We start from the raw sequence: 24,379 nt of genomic DNA on the forward strand, positions 1-24,379 counted from the left end.
CTATTTTAATATGTATATAACTTGTGAAATGATCAAAACAGTATTTAGAATATCCATCACCTTAAACACTTACCAGTTATTTGTGTTGGAAGCATTTCAAATCCTCTCTTCTAGCTATTTTTAAATATACAATATATGTTAATTGTTAATTATAGTTACCCTACTATGTTATCAAACAGTAGAAGCTACTTCTGTTATCTAACTGTATGTTTCTACCCATTAACTAACCTCTCTTCATTCCTTCACTGTCGTTCCCAGCCTCTGGTAAATATATACTGTACCTTCATGAGATAAACTTTTTAAAGTGTTAAACTTCTTTTTAAAACACGACACATGAATCAGAACATGCAATATTTGTCTTAAATGCCTGGCTTTTTTCACTTAATATAATGACCTCTAGTTACATCTATGTTGTTGCAAATAATAATTGATTCTATAGCTTGGTTATTGTGAATAGTGTTTCAATAATCATGAGGATGCAGGTATCCCTTTGATATATTGATTTGCTTTGCATTGGATGAATACCCAGGGTGGAAGTCTGGAATTTATAAAAGTTCTATTTTTGTTTTCTGAGACACTCTCTACTCTTTTCCATAATGTCTGTACTAATTTCATTTCCACTGATAGTGTATAATAATTTCCTTTGATCTACATCCTCACCAGCATTGGTTTTGTTTTTGTTTTTCCATAGTAACCATTCATACTTGGGTAAGATAATATCTCGGTTGTTGGGCAAGATAATATCTCATTGTAGCTTTAATTTGTATTTCCCTGATGTTAGTGATGTTGATCGTTATATATCTGTTGGCCATTTGTATGTCTTCTTTAGAGAAATATCTATTCAGATTATTTGCCCAATTTTCTGTGGAATAATTTGTTTGTTTGTTTTTATGCTTCTGGGAATTGAGGTATTTTAGTTCCTTATTTAGTTCTGAATAATAGTCCCTCATCAGATGAATAGTGTGCAAATATTTTCTCCTACTCTTTTGCCTCTTTACACTATTGTTTCCTTTGTTATGCAGAAGTTTATTATTTTAATATGTTCCCATATGTGTATTTTTGTTTTTGCTACCTATTCTTTTGAGGTCTTAGTTATTATTATTATTATTTTTTGGCCTAATGTCCTGAAGCATTTCTCCTATGTTTTCTTTTATCAGTTTATGGTTTGAGGTCTTAGCATTTAAGTTTCCAATCCATTTTCAGTTGTATTTTAGTGTTTGATAAAACATAGGTGTCTAATTACATTCTTTTGCATGTGGATATCCAGTATTGTTAGCATCATTTATTAAAGAAGTTGTCTTTTCTTCAATGTATATTGTTGGCTGGCACCTTTGAAGACAATCAGTTGACTATAAATGCAAGGATTATATCTGGGTTCTCTGTTCCATAGGTCTATGTCTATTCTTATACCAATGCAATGCTGTTTGGTTACTATTACTTTGCGGTATATTTTAAGTCAGGAAGTGTGATGCCTCCAGCTTTGTTCTTTTTGCTCAGTGTTACTTTGTCTATACAGGATCTTTTGTGGTTCCATATAAACTTTAAGATTGTTTTTCTATTTTGTAAAGAATGTCATTGGTATTTTGGTAAGAAATGTATTGAATTTGTATATTGCTTTGGGTGGTGTGGTGTGGATATTTTAACAATATAAATTCTTCTAATCCATTAGCATCAGATGTGTTTCCATTTGTTTGTGTGCTCTTCAATTTCTTTTATCAGAGTTTTGCAGTTTTCCTTGCAGAGTTCTTTCCTCTTCCTGGTTAAATTTATTCAGAGTTTTTTTGTTTGTTTGTTTTTGTTTTTGTTTTTCTTTTATTTTTATTAATTAATTAATTAATTAATTTTTTTGGTGCCTATTGTAAATGAGATTAAATTATTGATTTAGTTTTCAGCTAGTTTCTCATTGGTGTATAAAAATGCTACTGATTTTTGTATGTTGATCTTGTATTCTGAAAGTTTACTGAATTTATTTATCAGTTCTAAAATATTTTTGGTGGTGGTTTTATGTCATTACACATATAAGATTATGCCATCTACAAAGGACAACTTAACTTCCACTTTTCCAATTTGGATGCCCTTTTTTTTTTTTTTCCTTTTTCTTTCCTGATTTCTCTGAATAAGATTTCCTGTAGTATGTTGAATAAGAGTAGGTATCCTTGTCTTGTTCCAGTTCTTAGATAAAAGACTCTCGTTTTTTTGCCATTCAGAATGATGTTAGCTGAAGGTTTGTCCTATATGCCCTTTATGTTGAGGGTTGAGATATGTTCATTCCATACCTAATTTGTAGAGAAGTTTATTTTTTTTTATCATAAATGGATTGTGCCTTGTATTGGATGCTTTATCTGTATCCATTACAATAATCATATGAGTTTTATCCTTCATTCTGTTGATACGATATATCATATTTATTGATTTGCATATATTGAAGTATACATTTATTACTGGAATAAATCCCACTTAAACATAGTGTATTATATTTTTGATGTGTTGTAAGATTTGCCACCTGAGCCAGCATCAGCAACCTGCTGGGGTCCCCTTCCATGTTGTGGAAGCTTTGTTATTTCACTCTTCATAATAAATCTTGCTGCAGCTCCCTCTGGGTCTGCACTAACTTTGTGAGCTGTAACAGTCACTGTGAAGGTCTGCAACTTCACTCTTGAAATCAGCGAGACCACGAACCCACCAAAAGGAATAAACTCCGGACACATCTGAACATCTGAAGGAACAAACTATGGACACACCATCTTTAAGAATTGTAACACTCACCGCAAGCGTCCGCGGCTTCATTCTTGAAGTCAGTGAGATCAAGAACCCACCAGAAGGAACCAATTCTGTACACACTTTGATCCTTTCTTTTTTTTATTATTGTCATTGCAGTTTGGCTGTTTTCTGTAGTAGTAACATTTGAGTCCTTCCCTTTCTTATTGTGTCTGCTCCACATGAGTTTTATACTTTTTTTGTATTTTCATGATGGTAGATACTATCCTTTTGCTTTCACATGTAGGAGTCTCTTAAGCATCTCTTGTAGGACCAGTCTAGTGGTAATGATTTCTTTCAGTTTTTGCTTATCTGGGAAATACCTTATTTGTCCTTGATTTTTGGAGGATGACTTTGCTACATATGGTATTCTTGATTGTCAGTACTTTTAATATGTTATTCTATTCTCTCCTGTCCTTAACAGTTTCTGCTGAGAACTTAGCTGTTTGTTTGATGAAGATTCCTTTATATGTGACTTGATGCTTTTCTCTTATCTTTTTTTTTTTTTTTTTTTTTAGTGTTCTCTCTTTGTCTTTAATTTTTGACAGTGTGATTACAACAGGTCTTAAATAATATATTTTTGGTTGGATATATTTGGGCATCTTTAAGCTCCTGTTTCTGGATGGCTACATCTTGCAAGATGGGACATTTTCAGCTATTATTTCCTTAGGTGGAGTTTCTATACTTCTGTTTGTCTCTCTTCTGGAACACTCAAACTTTAAATATTTGGTTGCTTTATGATGCCCAATATGTCAGGCAGGCTGTCTTCATTATTTTTTATTATTTTCTTTAGGTTTGTCTAGGTTATTTCAAAAGACATGTCTTCAAGTTTAGAAATTCTTTCTTTTGCTTGATATAGTCTATTGTGGAACCTCTCCTTTGTGTTTTTATTTAATTAATTGAGTTCTTCAGTTTCTGAAGTATAGTTTAAATCTTTTTTATTATACCTATCTTTTTTGTTAAGTTTCTCATTAGATTATAAATGTTTTTTTCTAATTTATTTGTATTGTTTGTGCTCTTTTATATCTCACTAAGCTTCTTTAATATTATTTTGAATTTATTTTTAGGGATTTCATATATTTCTTTTCATTGAGATCTGTTGCCAGAGAATTATTACTTTTCTTGTCATGATTTCTCGTTTTATCTTGTTTCTTGCCTCAATATGCTGATATCTGCAGATCTGATGTTAACAGTTGCTTCTTCTAATTTTATGGATTGGCTTTCAAGGAAAAAGAATTATCCTGTAGATGTCCTTATAGTGTTGGTTGGACAGGGCACTTAGTCTTTGATTCTTGTGTGTGCAGTATTGTAGTTTCTGTATGATTTACTTTGTAATCATCATCAGTATTGTCTGTGTGGTACTCAGAGGCTTAGGCTGCACTTGTAGGTTAAGGCTGTGGTGAGACTTTACTGGAAATTAGAACATCAGGTGGGTAATCCTTAGACACTAGTGGTGTCAGCAGCAGGCTATGTGTGCCAGTCATTGGGTGCCCAGGCGGTGTATGCAGGCACTAGTGTTCCAGATGGGATGATTCTTGGGCCTCTTGGAGGCTTCTCATGTGCTTACAGTGACAATATTTAGCTGGATAGGCAGGTGGGTACTCAGGCCTCTTGCTTTGTGGTGTTCATGCCAGCCCTGTCTGTGGACCAACCCTGAAGACCTCTGGTAGCATGCACAGGTGTCAGCAGTGGTGGCAACTGAATGAATGGGCCAGTCCTGAGGCCCCAAACTGACATATGCAAATGAGTGCTATTAACTGTGGTGGTGGCAGGCTGGGAGGGGCCATCCTCAGGCTTTCAAGAGGCACATGCAGGCACTGATGGAGACAGATGGAACAGGTGAATCCTCAGAGCCCTAGACAATGTGTGCAGTCATCAGTAGGCTAAGGGCTCATTCTCAGGCACCCTAGAATGCATTTATAAGTACTGGTGGTAGTGGGTGGAGGGGTCAATCCTTACACCCTTAAATGATGCATGCAAGCATTAGTAGGGGCAGTACCAGTTTGTATGGACCTGTTCTCAGGCCCTCTGATGGTGTGCATGGGTACAAGTTGTAGCTGGTTTATCTCCATACCCCTGGACATTGTATGGGACCCTGGCAGCATGAATAGGCCAGTCCCCAGGCTCCTGGAAGTTATGCATTAGTGCTTGTGGCTTCAGGCCCCTGGATAATGTGTACAGACACTGGAAAAGGTGGTACCAGTTTGAGTGGGCCTATCCTCAGTTCTCCCCAATGTTATCTGCAGTCATAGGCTATGGTGGGTGGAACAGGCCTCTAAACGGTATGCTCACAGCCAGCAGTGGTAGTGGTGGGCAGTGCAGACCAGTTCTCAGGCCCATGGATGATGCACACATTAAATGGCTGTGGGTGGGGTGGATTTGCTGTCAGGTTTTCCTGGATGCTATATGTGGGTTCCAGGGACAGACAGATGGGTCGGTCAATCCTCCAGTTCCTGCACAATCCTCATAGAGGCTGGTGGCTCTGGTGACCAGGTGGGCCTGTCCTCAGGCCCATGATGGTACATATGCTTACTAGCTGTGGCAGGCCAGGTGGATTGATCCTTAAGCTCCCGAACAGCGTGTTTGACCAGCTGTGGAGTGGCGTTGGTGTGTGAGGCAGGCCTGTCTTCAAGCCCCAGGATAGCGTCCAATTTTGCCAGTCCCCAGATACCCTGAAGCATGCAGGTTAGCAGCAGCCTGCTGCTAGGGAGGTGAATGTTACAGTGTTGCAGTGGCTGCAAACAGGCAGCTCTCAGGCTTGTGGGAGTGTGTACCTTAACTCTCTTTGTCCTGACAGCAGTCTCCTTCATGCACTACACCACCCTCCTGTTTCCTGGGGATACAGGACACTGCATAGGCTGTGTGTTGAAGAACCATCCGAGCTGCTGTGCCCATCTGGTGTCATGTTGCCATAGCTTTCTAGGTGGATGTGAGGGGATGTCAGTGGGGCTCTAGGAATGTGGAGATGCAGGGGTTGTTGGGTCCCAAGGCAGGATACAATTTATTGGGAACTGAGCTCTCAAAATGGAACTGTGCAGCAGTTAATTTGAGTCTTAAGAGATGTGTGGAATCCAATATGAACTCCCTCTCTGGAATAATGCCATCGTGTTGACTCCAGGTAGCTCCTTATACTAGTCTTGGGGCCCGTGAGGGCTGAGGGGCTATCCCAGGGCTAAGATTAAAGGAGCCCATGGTGAAAATGTGGACCATTGGGAATCTCTTGCTTACCTTTTCCCCACACTTGGCTGGGCTTCTTGCTTTACTTCCTCCACCTTTCATGATTCAGAGCTTTCATGCCACTTTCCTGCTCAATTTCAATGTTCTCTCCTAGATGCCCTATTCAACCTATGATCACCTATCTGCTTTGTGATTCAATCCTTCCTTGTGTAGGAGGCAAATATCAGGAGCCTCTAGTCAGCCATCCTGAAGCCCACATATAACTTTTGATTCCCCAAAAACTTGATTACTAATAGCTTACTGTTGACTGGAAGCCTTACCAATAATGTAGAATCAATTAGCACATATTACATCTATATAATTATACCATTATTAACTATTACAATGCATATAATATGTATTATATATGGTATTCTCAAAATAAAGTAAGTTAGAGAAAAGACAATATTATTAAGAAAATTATAAGGAAGAGAAAATATATTTACTGTTCATTAAGTGGAAATGGAAATTCATGAAGGTCTTTATCCTCATCGTCTTCATACCAAGTAGGCTGAGGAGGAAGACAAGGGTTTGGTTGTTGTCTCAGGGGTGATAAAGGTGGAAGACAATCCATTTATAAGTGGACTCATGCATTTCAAACCGATGGTGTTCATAAGTCAACTGTATGCATATATATGTGTAAGCATAGAGGACAAAGTATGGGAAGTGATTTTTGGATATGTAGTTTTTCCTGTGTAATTTTTCTTTTGCTTATTAGAGGATTTATCTTTCATTGTCTTTTAAGCTCTATATTTATGATAGATAGTAATACTTATGCTGTTTTTCAGGGTTTATATTTAATTAAGAATTACTATTTCAAGCCAAAATGTAAGCCTGTTACTCAGGCACAAATTATTAAAATCAATTTGTTTTGTTTTGCGTTATTTTATAATAAGTTTATTTTAGAGCAGTTTTAGGTTCACAGCAATGTTGAAGAGAAGGAACAGAGATTTTAAGGTATTCTTTACCTTCATACATGCATAGCATCCCCTATTATCAACATCTGTCACCAGTATGGTACATTTGTTACAACTAATAAACCTACAATGACACATCATAATCCCTAAAGTCCACAGTTTACAATGGGGTTCATTCATGGTGTGGTACATTCTGTAAGTTTGGACAAATTTATAATGACATATATCTACCATTATAGTATTATTCACAGTTTTTTCACTGCACTAAAAATCCTCTGTGCTCCACACCCCATCCCCACTGGCAACCACTAACCTTTTAGCTGTCATCATTGTTTTGCCTTTCCAGAAAGTCATATGGTTGAAATCATAGTATGCAGCCTTTTCAGATTGAGTTTTTTCACTTAGTAATACACATTTAAATTCCCTCAATGTCTTTTCATGGGTTAATAGCTTATTTCTCTTTAATGCTGAATAACCTTCGACTGTCTCTGAGTAATAGTTTATCCATTCACCTACTGAAAGACATCTTGGTTGTTTGCAAGTATTGGCAATTGTGGATGCAGCTACCATAAACATCTTTATGCAGATTTATGTGTGGACATAAGTTTTCAGCTCATTTGAGTAGATATCAAGTAGGACGACTGTTGTACGGTATGGTAAGAATATATTTAGTTTCGTGAGAAACCATCAAATTGCCTTCCAAATGATTTTACCATTTTGCATTCCTAAAAGCAATTAATGAGAGTTCCTGTTGTTCCACATCTTCCCAGCATATGATGTCAGTGTTCTGGATTTTGGCCATTCTAGAAGGTTCACAGTAATATCACATTATCATTTTCATTATCATTTTCCTGATGATATATAATGTAGAGTATCCTTTTGTATATTTATTTACCATTTGTGTATCTTTTCTAGTGAAGTGTCTGTTAAGTTCTTTGGTCCATTTTGTAAATGGGTTATTTGGTTTTTAATTTTTCTGTATCTAGTGATAAAACTATGCAATTTTTTTTTTTTACTTTCTCTTGGTGATGTGATGAACCACATTAGTTGCTTTTTAAATGTTGAACTAGCCTTGCACAAGTATGATAAATTTTAAGAGTTCTTTCTATATTTTATATATATATATATGTGTGTGTGTGTGTGTGTGTGTGTGTCTTTTATCAGATATGACTTTTGCAAATATATTTTCCAGTTTGTTTCTAGTCTTTTTATTTTCTTGGCATTGATTTGGTACTGGTTTTCACAGAGTAGAAATTTTAATTTTAATGAATTCCATCTTATTAACTTTTTCATGGATGATACCTTTGGCATCATCTCTAAAAGGTCTTTGCCAACGCCAAGTTCATGAAGATTTTGTTGTTACACCATAACAGTTTTATAACTTTGTGTTTTACATTTAGGTCTGATATTCATTTTGAGTTAATTTATGTGAAATGTGTAAGATGTGTCCAAATACTTTTTTTTTTTTTTTCCATATGGGTGTCTAGTTGCTCCAACACTATTTGATGGAAAGACTGTATTTTCTACATTATGTTGCCTTTGTTCCTTTGTCAAAGATCAGTTGGCTGTATTTAGATAGATTTATTTGTGGGCTTTCTATTCTGTATCATTGATATATTTGTTTTTTCTTTCACTAATATCACATTGTCTTGCTTACTATAGCTATAGAGGAATCCTTGAAGTAATGTAACGTCAATTCTTCAACCTGGTTCTTTTTTGTCAATATTGTTTTAGCTATGCTGGATCTTTTGCCTCTGCATATATACTTTAGAAACAGTTTGTTAATACGCACAAAATAACTTGCTGGGATTTTAGTAGGGATTGCGTTACATCTGTGCATCTATTTGGAAAGAATTGACATCTTGAAAATACTGAATCTTCCTATCCACAAACATAAAGTGTCTCTCCATATATTTAGTTCTTCAGTTTCTTTCACATCCAGAGTATTTTAGTTTTTCTCATATTGATTATGTAAATGTTTTGTTAGACTTATACCTAAGTATTTTAATTTTAATTAGTAATGTGAATTACATAAATACAAATAAATAAATATAAATAATGGGAATAAGTATGCATAAATAACAATTACACATGATTATTTTATATATAATTTTGAATTGTTCTTATTCATTACTAGGATATACAATATAGTAATGTGATTGACTTTCATATATTAACTTTGTATCCTGAAACCTTGCCGTAAAATGCATCATAATTCAGGGGTTATTTTTGTTTCGTTTCACTGTTTGTTTGCTTGGGACTTTCCGGGCCAATTATTTCAGATATTCTGTGCAGACAAACATACCATTGGCAAAGACTTTTAATTTTTCCTTGCCCATCTGTAAACTCTTTATTTCCATTTTTTTACATTAGCTAGAACTTCCAGTAAGATGCCACACAGCAGTGGTGAGACTAAACATCCTTTCCTTCTTTCTGATCTTGCTGGGAAAATTTTGGATTTTTCACTATTAAAAATGATGTGACCTGTAGGTATTTTGGAGATATTATTAAGTTGAGGAAGTTCCCCCTCTATTCCTACTTTATTGAGACTTTTATTATGGATGAATGTTGGATTTTGTCAAGTAATTTCTCTGTGTCTATTGATAAAATTGTGTGATTTTCTTTACTTTATCCTGGTGATGTGATGAACCACATTAATTGCTTTTTAAATGTTGGACTACTCTTGCACAAGTAGGATAAATCCCACTTGGTTGCAAAGAATACTTCTTTTTATACAGTGTTAAATTCATATGCTAATATTTTGTTGAGAATTGTTACATCTATATTTTTGTGGGATGTTGCTCTGTGATTTCCTTTTCTTATAACCTCTCTGTTTTTGGTATCAGGGTAATGTTGCCATTACAGAGTGAGTTAGGAAATATTGCACAAAATGGTTGTAGAGAATGGGTGTAATTTCTTCCTTAAATATGTGGTAGAATTCACCAATTAATTCATCTGGTCCTGGTACTACTGTTTTGATAGATTATTAATTATTGATTCAACTTTTAAAATAAATACATGCCTATTCAAAAATGAAAGATAATTTAAAAAGTTCTTGGAAACTGAAAATTGGTGACAAATTAGGTTATTTTAGCAAATATTTATTCTATTCCTCCTCTTTATTAGAAAGGGTGGCTGGTGGACATTGGACTTAGCTTGTTGGTTTGCTTCGGCCAATAGAATAGAAACAGAAGAAGTATGTCCATGTTAAGCCATGCTTTACAAAGCATTATAAATTTTCATATATCTGGGAGCTACTGACTTCTATTTTATGAGTGTATGTTCTCAAAGCTGCTGCTTGTTATTTTTTTAGATTTGTCTTTGTATTTGCCTGTTACAGGTCTCACCTATCTGGCTTAGAAGCCAGGCGACTACAATTATTCCAACTGAACAAACAGGTTAATAAAATTTGCATGAAAAATGGAGGCTCCTAACATAACTAAAGTGAATGAACTTTAGCACATGAATTTTGGAGTAAATATTTTTGATGCAAAGAGGCTTTATTTAACGTTACAAGGTTATAAATGTTCAAATCGCTGTGGTCCCTCTCTGGGCGTTTCTCTCAGAGAGAATATTTTGTATTTTCAGCATGTCAAAGTGGAGCATGATCATGTAACTTGATTGGTTTGTGAAATGTTAAGAGGAAGTTGCAAGTTTAGCATCTAAGCAGAAGTTTTAAGAGCCATTATGAGTTCACCACATTTGTGTTCATTCTACTTGGAAACTGAAAATAATAAAGACAAAAGTTGTTTAATTTAATCTGTTCCATAATAAATAGGTCTTTGAGGAAAGCTACAGTTCATCCACTTTGGACATGTCATATGAGAGAGGATTAGACTTTTGTTATTGCACATTATTGATTATTTGGAATCATTGCTTATTTTAAACTGAGCAGTCCTCTTATTAATTGTATACTGTTTAGATGGTCAAAGTGGTGTGTTTTTTTAAAAAAGATAACTAGATTAAATCTATTGACTTAAAGGAACAGCACATCCTGTATCCCTGAGAGATAACAGATTTAAAATTGATTTCAAAATTTTAGAGCACTTCAAATTTTGAAGTGATGGTCATATATTTCTTTTTCCTACTTAAAGATTTATGTTACAGATTTTAAATGTGGCAAATATGAAATGAGTTTCAAGCAAAAATAATTAGGGAGGAAAATCAATTTTAGAAAGTTCATATCACTAATGAATTGTTTGACATCAAACCACAGAGATAGAGGCTACAATTATTTCTGCATCATTGGCTCACTGTCCTCATAAATGCTACTACATATTGCCAGCCACTAAAAATGATTGCATTACTTTTTAAATTTAACTATGTGGATTACATGCTCTTGGAAGAATTTGTCCTCAACATATAAACAAATGCAGAGTATCTGACATTATAGAGAACAATGAAAAATTTATCATTTCATATGCCTGAAATTCTAAAAAAAGTTTGTTGATTAAATGAACCATGAAGGTTCAAAACATAATTGAATTGCTTTGGTGATCCTATGTAAAAATAGCTTATGTTTTATCAAGGAAGTTGATCTCACTCATTCCTGTTACTTTGAATGTCATATATTTTCATATTTTCAAGTGTATATTACCAGCACCAACTGAAAACTTACACATACAACTGGATGTTTAACAAGTCTGCATGATTGTCTCAGAGTAATTTCAAAGTTAAATGGCCAGAACTGAGTGCTATATGTATTAGGCAAAAAACTGTGTCTACCCCATTAATAACATCAACACTCAAACAGTTTTTAATCCAGAATCTTTATATCAACTGTGACAATTCAACTTAATTATCTAAGAAACCTCGTCATTCTTTCGATACAACTTTATATATTTAAGATAAGCTCATTTCTGCTGTCTTTATTGTCAATATTATTGACTAGAGATCCTACTATATAGTAGGTACATTCATTGAAGACATTAACATAGACTGAATAGATTAACTAATATAACCAATTTATTGAATGGTCTTTTGTGAAGAATAAAACACTTTATAAACATGCCTCCCATTTTTAAATGAAAGAGATGACATTGATATACAAGCAATAATTTAAGAAGAAATATGTTACAATGATAAAGAAAACTGCTCTCACAGTCTTTCTCTTTGTTATAGGTTCTTCTAATGATTGAAGGATATTTAATAATAAACTGACAAAATTACAAAAGCTGTCTTTAATTTAAATTTAATTGAATACACCTGCTAGACTAGTCTAGGTTGTGTTGCAAAACTCAGTGGCTTAAAATAGCCCACGCTTATTTTCTACACATACTACTTATACATCACAGATTGACTGGTGTATCTAACCTGCATTCTCCTCACTTTAGAATCTATACTGACAAAGCAGAAGTCATCTGCAACATTGACTGAGTCTAAGACAAAGGCTAAAAGAAAGGGTAATTAAATTAGGTTAGGTTCTTCCAGCTTTGGTCTGGTAATAAATGTAAGCCTTTCACCCGTATTTCATCAGCACAAAACATGTTACTTCAGGAGGTAGGTGAATTAAATTCTACCATGTTCCTGTGTGAGAACCAGTTACAAACCGTAATAAAAATAGTAATATTTGAGTCTACACTTCTGATCATCAACTATTTAGTCCAATCTCCTTTACATTTTCAAAATACACACACCATATCCTCAAGAAATGCCAAACTCCTTCTAATCATGACATTGAGCTCAAACACTGGACTCTCTGAATGATATAAGATATGCCTATTTAACGTAGCAACCTATGAACTAAAAGACATTATCAGCTTTCCTAGAGCCCATTTCCTACCCCCAAGCATTTGGGGAGAAAGCAATGATTTTAAAGCTTATAAAGTAATTTTTTTTTAGTCGAGGCTGATAGATATTTTGACTTTAAGACTTAAACTCTGCTTTTATATTTATTGTCTGTCACAAGCTTTTATATAAACTCTTCTCTCCTGAAATGCATTGCCATAAGCATCCAATTTATATTGGATACCACAGGTGGTGTTAACAATTTTTTTTCTAGATCAGCAATTTCATCAGGTCTGTGCTGTACTTTATAAGTTACTGTACACAACACTTTACAAAATACCACAGCATGACCTGGATTTTCATCTTTCCAGCTTCTGATGTTTATCTCACTACTCGACAATGAACCAGTAAGCCATCTCTCATCATTTAAATATGTCCTACAGCACTACCTCATTCCTAGCACCAAGTTATATACTAGTCACTCTGCTATCCTGCTTAGAACATAACTTGGTGCTAGGAATGAGGTGGTGCTATAGTGTCGTTTGTGCTTGACTAACAAACTCGGAATCCCAGAGTCTGGAAACAATAGTGATTGGTTGATGACGCTACATTTCTACCAATAGTTCAGTCTTTTTCTGTTACTAAATTCTGTGATATAATTGATAGTAAACCTATTACCTAGAAGACTTTTGGCATTTAAATTAGAGGGGGAAAATATCCCAAATTCTCCCTGACTGAAATCTTTGGCAAAAAAGGACATGGATCACTTAGTTTTACATTTTCTTATTTTCAAAAGCACATCATGTGATCATATCCAACTCCAAAGGGACAGAGGTGATTCCAAATCCAAATGTGATTTTGACTGCAAAAGGGGGAACATGAATTCCTTCCATGTGTATGGAAAGATAAATAATGCCTTATCCATCACAACCTTGTAATCAAAGAGATGTTCAAGTGGAAAAGTTACTTTCAAAATATTATAATTTTACAAATTCCTCCTTTTAAGAGGAATTAAGTTGTTTTGATTACATCGCCCTCCTAAGGACATTAAAATTGAAAATAATATAAGGATATTTTAGTTTCTTAAAATATATTTTATCAGACTTAGAGTTCATAGCTTTCCCATTTCTGCTTCTGTATTGAGTAGAGATACTATCTTATAGAAAATAAATATAATGAATCTAATATATTTATTGTTAATGCATCATATATGATTGTGTTTAGAAATTATAGACTCAAGGAATAATTGTTAAAATTAAAAAAAAAATTATTATCTGGAGTGTTCAAGAAGATCAGAGTCCCAGTTACGATTACAATATTTTCTCTGAGTCTTATATAAGAATCCATCATGCATATTATTTTTCTCTCTGAAGAGCTAGCTAGATAAAAACATGATATTACATATATATTGTAAGCATTATGTATATGTCTAAATATACATATATATAATGCTGTTGGAAAATCTAGACTTTTTTGGAGTAGGAAAATATGATAAGAAATGTAATTTAATTTTTCCTTCTTCAAACAAAATATGTTCTCTCCATCCTTAACCAAGACATTCATTTCTTGGGCAAAATAAGATAAATAAAAATGGTCAGCTCATCTAATGTTAAAAATATACTATCAACTATTTTGTTATGTGAATTATAATGTCACTTTCATTACCAACATGACCTGCTATGTACAGTGACTATGAAATCATCATTGGAGATAATAATAAAAATTTCCTCTCCACTGCAGTATGGCAGGTAGCTTAGCCTCTGCTCCTTATGGTATAGAAGAGGCAACTATCAGACATGATGATAGCACCATTTTTCTCATTGTTGTGCAGCTAGATTTTTTAAACAATTAATTTGATTACAGTGTTGCGACAGTAGAAAGCTTAATCTTCCATAGTTGTAGTGGACATACGCTTTCAGAATGTATTCATTCCACAGACTTTAATGTAGAAAAGGCAGTCATAGGCACTAGTCCAAGAATTTTATCTTTCCTTAAAAATTTAGTTCACATACCATTCCCGTGGCTTAAGATATATATTTTACTTATGTTTTACAAATGAAAATACTGTGACCCAAGGTAGATATGAACAAGGTTAATAATAATTAACAAGGTTATTTAACAAGGTCACATAGTTAACAAGCTAAAGATAGGATTTGAACACAGAGTGTTTCCATATTTGTCCTTAACCACTATACTACACTACGTGGTGGAAGAGAGTAAAATGGAAATAGGAGGAGAAAATTTATTGAGCATTTACTATGCAGCAGGTACTACTTTGTATATACACAGAAAAACATTTTATCATCATAAATAACTTTGTGAAGTAGGCAACATTGATCTCTTTAAAAGATTAAAAAAATTTTGAGATCATGAAATGTAAATATTTTCCTAATCTTACAAGTCAACAAATTAACAAACATGTATTTTTTTTTTTTTTTGAGACACAGTCTTACTCTGTCACACAGACTGGTGTGCAGTGGCATAATTTCAGCTTACTGCAATCTCCGTCTCCTGGGTTCAAGCGATTCTCCTGCCTCAACCTCCAGAGTAGCTGGTATTACAGGCACCCTCCTTCACACCTGGCTAATTTTTATTTTTCGTAGGAACAGATTGGTCAGGCTGGTCCATGTTGGCCAGGCTGGTCTCGAACTCCTGGCCTCAGGTGATCCCTCCACCTTGGCCTCCCAAAATGCTAGGATTGCAGGAGTGAGCCACTGCTCCCAGCCAAACATGAATTTTTTAAGCCCTGTAAATTAAATATTTTAGCCAAATTATATTTAAATACTTAATTGATCACATACATGGATCATGAACCTAAGTTATAAAAGTTACTTAACATTGCCATAAATAACTGCTCATTTATTTAAATGCTAATTTTGTGAGGAAAGAAAGTTGTCACTAGAAACAGAAGCTCAGAACCCACGACTGTATTCTCTCCCTTGGACACCTCTGGTTGTGGAAGAAATTTCTAAGCAGTAAAGTGTTGAAGATGTACACTGGCTACTTCTCATAGCCTAATTTCAGATTCAGTAGCAAAGGAATAACTCGAAGTTGGAACTTATATTTAAAAGCGAAGCAGAGCCAAAATGTTTGCAAAAAAAGTAGCTTGGCCATGTGGCACAGAAAGAGTTTTTTGAGAAGGAATTCAAGCAGGCTACTGAGCAACCACTTGCTAGAGAAATTTGTGTAACTAAAAAGAAGGCAAGTGCTGATCGCCAAAACAATGAGAAAAAGTCCTGGAAGCCATCTTAAAGATCTAAGAGGCAGCCCCTCCCACCATAAACCCTGAGGCCTAGGAGAACAGAATGGTTTCCTGGGCCAGGTTTTGAGCCCTGCTGCCTTGCCTAGACTCGGGACAGTGCTTTTGCCTCCTGGCTGCTGAAGCTTCAACCCTGGCTCAAAGGGACCTAGGTACAGCTTGGGATGCTGCTTCAGCGGGTGTAAGCCATAAGCATTGGCAGCTTCCATGTGGTTTTAAGCCTGCAGGTACACAAAGTGCCAAAGTTGAGGCTTGGGAACCATGGCCTAGATTTCAGTGGATATATGAAAAAGCTTGGGTGTCCAAGCAAGAGCCTGATGCAGGGGTGGAACCATCATGGAGAACCTCTACTAGGGCAGTGGGGAGCCATCATGGAGAACCACTACTAGGGCACTGCAGAGTGTGAAGTTGGAGTTTCCACACAGAGTCCTCACTGGGGCACTGCCTCATGACATTGTAAGAAGAGGGCCACTGTCCTCAGATCCCAAGAAAGATATATCCACCAGCTTGCACTTTTTGCCTGGAAAAGTTGCTGGCACTCAATGCCAACCCACTAGCCTGTTAGAGCAGCCATAGGGATTGAACCCTGCAAAGCCACAGGAGTGGAGCTATCCAAGACTTTGGGAGCTCACTTTATCAAACCAGTGTGTCTTGGATGTGAGACATGGCATCAAAGGAGATTATTCTGGAGCTTTAAGATTTAATGATTGTTTTACTAGGTTTTGGACTTGCCTGGACTCTGTAGCCACTTTCTTTTAGTGGGTTTCTCCTTTTGGGAATGGGAATGTTTACTCAGTGCTTGTACCTCCATTGTATCTTGGATGTAACTAACTTGTTTTTGATTTTACAGGATCATAGGCGGAAAAGACTTGCTGTGTCTCAGAGAAACTATAGACTTTGGGCTTTTGAGGTAACACTAAAATGAGTTAAAAATTTAGGGGATTATTGGGAAGGCATGATGGTATTTTGAAGTGTGAGAAAGGTATCAGATTTTGGGGAGACCTAGGGCAGAAAAATACAGTTTGGGAATTTGTTCCTGCCCAAATCTCATGTTGAAATGGAATTCCCAGTGTTGTAGGTGGGGCGTGGTGGGGAGGTGATTGGATCATGGGGGAAGATTTCTCATGAATGGTTTAGTGCCATTCTCTTGGTACTGTCGTCTTCATAGTGAGTGAGTTCTTGCAGGATCCGATTGTTTAAAAGTGTGTGCCATCTCCTCTTTCTTCCTCTTTTCTCCTGTTTTGGTCATGTGAAGTACCTGTTCCCCCTTAGCATCCTGCAACAACTGGAAGCTTCCTGAGGCCTCCCCAGAAGCAGATGCCACTAGGCTTCCTGTATAGCCGGCAGAACTGTGAGCCAATTAAACATCTTTTCTTTATAAATTACCCAGTCTCAGATATTTCTTTACAGCAATGTGAGAATGGCCTAATGCAATAAATATAAGGGAAAACATAAGTTTGCTCAATGTCACAACCTGGATAAGTGTGTGAGGTGGTTGAGTGTCTTAAAACCAAGCAGATCCCAACACCATCTTGCCTCCCAAATGTAGCAGTCTTGAACAAGCTCACACAAGATTTCTTCTTCCTTTTACAGAACTGTCTTCAGGGTTTCTACTACACATTTTATCTTCTACATAGTTGACAGATTTAATTTCTGAAAGGCAGATCTAAAAATATGGATTACCCTATTCAAAGAAAATTAGTTTAAACGCCCTACCAAGGCAATCAGACCCTCTCTCATCAGTCCCAGCTATACCATTTTAATCTCAGTTTGCTCCATTTTGAGGTATCAAACCATGTACTTAATTACACCAGCCCAAGAGGCTTGGCTTACTACTTTCCTGCCTCTTTTTTCTTGGATATCCTAAATTTTCTTCCTGGGTTGCTCTTTTGACCTCAACCAGGCTAATGTTCTATACTACATATTTTTTAAGATCCTTTCAAGTGCCATCTTCAGCTAAACAATTCTTTGACTCTCATACTCATACCTAAATTTCTTCTACATAAAATAATTATTTCCCCAGACTTCTCAGTATAATTTGTGTTAAACTTGTGTATGCTATTTATTATATTGCAATTTGTTTTAAATGTGTTATCTGTCTTTCCCATTAAATTCATGCATTTTAAGGTTAGCAAATACATTTCATTATAAGCTTCATGTAATCTAAACTATTTGAATAACAAAGCAGGCAGAGCTCTCTCAAATGTGCATGTCTCTCTTGATATAGTCACCACTTCACTGCTAGTTTCCATAGACAGATATGTTATTTAAGCTTTATGTATGTTTTTAAACAAGTGTTTCCAGTATTAACTTTACTCATTCAATCTTGATTTAATAGGAAATAGGTTTCCTTTTAGTAAATTATTTTAGCCTCAGGCATATCTCCCAGTTATATTCTTCTTATAAACTATCTAGGACACACATAAATATAACTTCTCCAGGAAAGCCTTCCTGTTCCATAAAAAATGAATAAGAGTCAGAGATACCACACCATGCCTAAGGAAAAAGAAATCACACTCTCAGATTTATGTTAATATACTAGTCTTTCTGAATTCAACTCCCATATGCTTTTGATTAATTCTTATATCATGAAACATCATAAGAAATAGGAAAAAGAAGACTGAAGGGGCATGCGGAGGAGGAAAAGAGGGGCAGGAATGTGAAGAAGAGGCAGAAGAGCAGATGGAGGAAAAGAGAAGGAAAAATGAAGAGAAAGACAAAAAAAAAAAAGAGAAGGCACTGTCATTTGCATGTACATGAAATTCTGAAAACTGCCATGTGGCCATTCTAAGGCAGATACTATTCCCATTTTACAGATGAACAAACTAAGGCATAAATATGCTAAGTATCATGTACAAGGTAAAGTATTAAAATAGAAATGTCAAAAATTAAGAATTGTCAAAATTTCTAAGGTTACAAAGGTACAATTGGTATGCCCTCTTACTACCCTATAATTGTTTCTACTGTTTTCTGAGGATAATTGTTATTTTTATTATTAGAAGCATTAGAGAATTATTGAATGCTTTATTTTCTTCATAAGAAAGATTTAAAAAGCTTTTGATAGTTTTGACCAAAACAAACTAGCAAACAAACAAACAAACAATAGGAGAAAGAGAGCTCTTGAGGTCAGGTTACTTGGAGAAAAGATTGAAGAAATTAGAATGAGATGATATTGGAAACATTTACCATTTCTCATCTCAGGCTCTTAGAGTTCTTGCATGCTCTTGAATCAGTCATTGACTTATCAGTAGATAAGCTTGTGACATTTTACAAGAAAGAAATGAGACAACAGCAGGCAACAACTGGAAATGATTCATTGTTATATTTTTAAAATTTATTTTTCCTACAATCTCATATTTTTAATGTTCCAATAAATACATGAAAAATGATATTTAACAATTATTTTAAATCTGGTCTCCATTTTGTTATCCATGATTAGTTATTTTAGTCATTCATGGAAACTAACTAAATGAGCTAAATAAATATTCCCATCTGCTTTATGAAAAACACATTAAAATTGTTATCAGAACATGACTATCTATTATTGAATTATGCACTAACACAAAGTTAAATTACATGTATTTGTTTTCAGGATAAGCTGGGGAGAATTTGAGCATTTAGTAAAATGGTTTGAGAGAATGTCTTTTTCTGTGAATGTATGAACAAATATTCTAATAATAATTTGATTTGATGTAGAAAATAATAAAATTTATTTTCAAATATTATACTCCTCCACCTCAAAACTATCACTACTGAACATGAATGCCGTGTGAAATTCACATACTTCTTGAACAGGAGTGCATTTATTCAACACATATTGGTTAAACACTTTCTTTGTGTTAAACATTGCTGTTAACACTGAAGATACAAGTGTGTAAAACAAACAATCTGATATTTTTGTGCTTATATACTAAGAGTAGGCCAAATAATGAACTAAATGAAGAAAGAAAAATAAATAGTAGTTTAGTTGGCAAAGAGTCTAGTTAAGAAATAAAACAAGGAAACATAATTAAAAAATGTTGGCTAGCTTTGCTCTCTTAGTAGTCAGGAAAAGCCTCCAGGAAATGTTAACAGTTAAGACCTAAAGAAAAACATTGACTAGTTTTGAGGAGTGAATGATATTATCTGCCAGGATTTAACAGACTAGTTCTTGTTATTATGTAGCGGATGTATTGAAAGTGATAAAGACACAAGTAGGGGGAAGATTCAGAAGCGCTACAAGTAGAAGGGGTGATATATTTTGAAGCTATTGACAAGAAGATGGATTGTATGTGGGGTATGAGATTAAAAGACAAGTCATGGTTTCTCCAAGTGTTTGGCCTGAGCTATTTGAAGGATGTAGTCGTCACTTATTGGCTTAAGTAGCTCTCTGGAAGATGTTTGGGAGAAGACCAAATGGTCAGTTTCAGAGATATTAAGTTTGATATGCCTGGTAAACATCCAGATAGTTCAATAGATTCAATCGATATATAGATATGTAGATTTACAGTCAAAGCAAAATAATAGGTGACAATATATAAGACCACTAGGAAGATTTTTTTTTAATTATGAAACTCAATAAAGTAAATTATTGTAGAGGAGGAGAAGTTGTGATGACTCAGTTATTGAAAATCCATTCCTAATAAATCAGATGAAGAATCAGCAATAAGGAAAGGGAAAAGCCAATGAAGTTGGTTAAAAAACATATATATTCTCCTGGAACTCAAATAACAAATGCTAGTTAAGGAGGAGGTGATTAACAGTGGAAAATGTTGTTGATATACACAGTAAGATAAGACGTGAGAATAGACCTCCGCATTTAGTAAAGTATTTGCCATGCTTCACTGGTGACCTCAGTAAGTTCAGAATCTGGGAACTGATAGAAGCGAGTGCCCAAATGAATTGGGACTAGGATACAGTGAGAAAAGGCTAATGAAAGCTGACAATATGAATACCTGAGGAAAGTAATGAGAGAAATGGGCAAAAACTAGAGAAAACAGCAGAGGTAAGAGAAAGTTTTTTGTTTGTTTGGCGTGTGTGTGTGTGTGTGTGTAATTAAGTAAAAGAACATGAAATATATTTTCTTTCATCCGAAGACTTTTCTGAAAATTTTTATCTCATGCTTATTGTGAGTCTATACTTTGTCCATTTTAAAGTTTGAGTAATAAACCTAAAACAAAGTTTCTGTTAGAACATATATTACTAAGATAATATATCTCATTTAAGATATTTGAAAAATATTATATCTATCCTAAGCATTACAACAAATCATGTCAAAGAATAATTAAATATTAAGAAATCAAATTTAAATTCTGAGCCAGTTATCAAAAGGCTCAGAATTTATTATTTTTATATTTTTATGTATATTACTTTCTCCAAATGATTATTAAAAATAAGATGATAATAATAATTTTGTCCATATTATGGTCAAGGCACTATTCTAAGCATGTTACATGTATTATCCTTACTCTAAGTTTCCAAAGTGAAATTTATTAACTTTATTGATATGATTTTATTAACCCATATTCTAAATAGGGGTCTTTGGCATCAGCAATTCAGTGACTTTCTTAATCCTTGATAGATACAAATGATGTAACAGGGATTGAGTCCAGATATGCTTAATTCCAAAGTACATGATATGTGATTTGTACCACTTTACTGCATAGTAAGTATTGAAAGACAGGCACTAAGTTATAAGCGACATGTCTTTTGTACACTGGGTAGAGCCAGGTACAATGAAGCGTACTTAATATGATCTTACTATAAAGTTGTTAATTTGTCTAAGAAAAATAACATCAGGAATAATAATAAAAACGTAAACATAAACCAGTCTTTTTATGTTTACAAATTCAGAATGTTAGAAATCACTAAGCAAAAACAAAAAATTAACCTAGAAAACTTTTTTCTCTCAAGTGTCTCACCACTATTATGAAACAGTTTATCAATTTACAAACTAAAACAAGACACAACAAGATCCAGTTCTACTCAGACGTCAAAGATTTGAATGCAACTAATTGCACATTATATAGGGCTGATTGTGCAATAAAGGATTAGGAACAATCCAGTGTTAATCCTCTAGTTAGCCTGCTAAGTTTCTACAAAGATATGCCACTTGAGATGCAAATGTCAGGACTATCATAGTTCGAACATTAGATTCTGATGCAAAATTGCAAAATTCTCATCTCTAAATAATAAATATTTAAATTTCATTTCTTCTAAATGTTAACTTTTTTTCACAATTTAATTAACACCTAAAAATGTAAAAATCCCTGTCTTACCTTCAAATAAAATATCAATAAGAAAAAATTTAAGTGTATGAGGCAAATAATTAGGAACTCATTGGCATGTGAGTGTTTGTGTGTGTGTGTGTAGTTAAGTAAAAGAACATTTAAACATCATTAGTTTTTCATTACTTTAAGGTGGATTGCCTGTCAGGATCTATACACATGTCAGAAAGGACACAATAACTAGTGTCATTTTAGAATTGTAGTCCTTAGAAATCCTTGACTTATTTGATTTTCATTCCATTTGTTGCACTGCGTCCTTGGATTTAACTGTGTTTTTCTTGTAAGATTTGTGTTTTTCATAATGGAATATTGTAAACATTAGCAACTTCTGAAGGTTAATTTTATTTTTTATTTTTCTTATGATATTTAAATATTAAATACTTAATATGATATTTAAATATTAAATATTTTGTATGATATTTAAAAATCCCAAAACTTCACTTTGATACAAAAAGAAAAGTAAATTACACAAGTCTTGGAACTAATATATCAAAATTCTATTTTGTGTGATATATATTCATCGCTTATATATGGCCTCAGTAGAACTATAGAAAAGGCATATGATTTAAAACTGGACAGAAATGGTTGTAGATCTTTTAAGTTCCATTAACGACCTGTATGCACTTATAAAAAGTCTTAATCTTTCTTTTCCATCTATGAATTAGAGTTAATATAACTCAATTTATAAGCTGCTCATAGTGTTATAATTACTGAATAAGAAATTATATATTGTGTATTTGTCAATTATTAAGGAAAGGACTAAACAGTTTCTTTTTTCCTTTCTTCTAAAGACCTAGATAAACATGGAAAAATGGAATACGTGATTGCATTTTATTTTTAGAACACAGCAACAAAAACGTATTCAACATTTTTGTAAAACAAGATCAAGCTCTATTTTATTACCTGTACAAATACGTCTTTCTCATATTAAGTTAAATTAATAGTACTTTTCAAATTTATTAAAAACTGAAAATGCTTGGAATACTATTTATGTGTATGTTTATCTAAAATATAAACATATATTTATAATTTAGTTTTCTAACCTAAGAAGAGTATATTTTCTCCTTCCTTAGTGCAACATCTGTGAATGTGGATTTGGATGAGTAACATTTCAAAACATTATTTTCAAAAACTTAAATACTGTTTTTGAAGCAAGTAAACTTTCACAAAATGTTAGGTAGTCACTTTTTAAGAAAAGTAATAAAATCAATTCAAATTAATGCTTAAATGATGAAAATTTTCAGACATGGCATTTCTAACAACTACTGTGGCTTTTGCATACTATTTTCTATAGACACTAATTAAACTCTATGATAATTTGTATATACAATGAAGTACACGAAGACAAAAACCTGGAGACATTTTCCGTGTAAGAAAATAGGTTGAGCATTTGTAATTTTACCTGTGGACAATGATCAATGACAGCATAAAATTCACAGACCAATGACAGAACCTCATTATTATCTACCATTTAGTTAATTTAAATTGAGTATGAGAGATGCATTGAACATCTTCTATTAAAACAGTGCATAAAGTGTGCATGCTCTTCACCACAAAATTAAGGTAAAAGTCAGAAATGTATTTTAGAACAGTTGTGTTAGAATTTAATCAAGCAATCAATAATATTTGAGGCAGAGAAGAAACACTTAAATAAACAAATCAATAAAAAAATAAACTCACCTTATCCAGAATACATATCTGTTTCCTTGTTTGAGCATCAAGTATTTCAATCTCAAAGTGAGTTGTTTTTGAATGTTTGACTGCTGGCGTTTGTTTTAGAGGGCCCGCTGAGAGTACAAGTTTTGACAAAAAGTGAAAATTTCTCATATCATCCCTCAGTATGAACCGTGTAGCTCTTTGGGAAAATAATCCTCTCTTGCGTTCTGAAGCGAGGGGCTTCTGCCTTTTGAACATTGTGTGAACTAACAGGAGGGTCTGTCATGTCAAAAGTAGACGATTGCGAGTGTGCTCCTTTTGCGCCAGTTAAATACTGCTGGAGAACCTTCGAAAGGTCAAATGGTATGCCATTCCAGGAGTTCAGTTTTATTTAGCAGGCTTGAAAACAATGACTGATCTTATTTCTATATATAACACGCTATTGTGATTTGCTGTGTAGAGTATTACTTTACCAGCAATTGAATTATTTCTTGCTTTCTCCTTTTATCTCTGCTTTGTAATATGACTACTCTTATCTGAAATTCCAAAGCAAGAATAGACAGAGCATTTTCATTATCTCT

At 34.2% G+C, this 24,379-nt stretch overlaps 1 protein-coding gene across 3 annotated transcripts in view; it reads right to left on the reverse strand.

Moving 5' to 3' along the window:
* TECRL (trans-2,3-enoyl-CoA reductase like) overlaps nucleotides 1-24,176 on the reverse strand; it is a 121,665-nt gene extending 97,489 nt beyond the window's left edge. For all 3 annotated transcript variants that reach the window (XM_021938587.2, XM_021938586.2, XM_021938588.2), the window contains exon 1: nucleotides 23,823-24,176. In XM_021938587.2, coding sequence (XP_021794279.1) covers nucleotides 23,823-24,056 — 234 coding nt within the window. In that variant the 5' untranslated portion in view covers nucleotides 24,057-24,176. The remainder of the gene's footprint in view (nucleotides 1-23,822) is intronic.
* Nucleotides 24,177-24,379: the final 203 nt, after the last annotated feature.

Source organism: Papio anubis, chromosome 3, assembly GCF_008728515.1.
Source record: "Papio anubis isolate 15944 chromosome 3, Panubis1.0, whole genome shotgun sequence".
In the NCBI taxonomy this organism is placed as follows: Eukaryota; Metazoa; Chordata; class Mammalia; order Primates; family Cercopithecidae; genus Papio; species Papio anubis.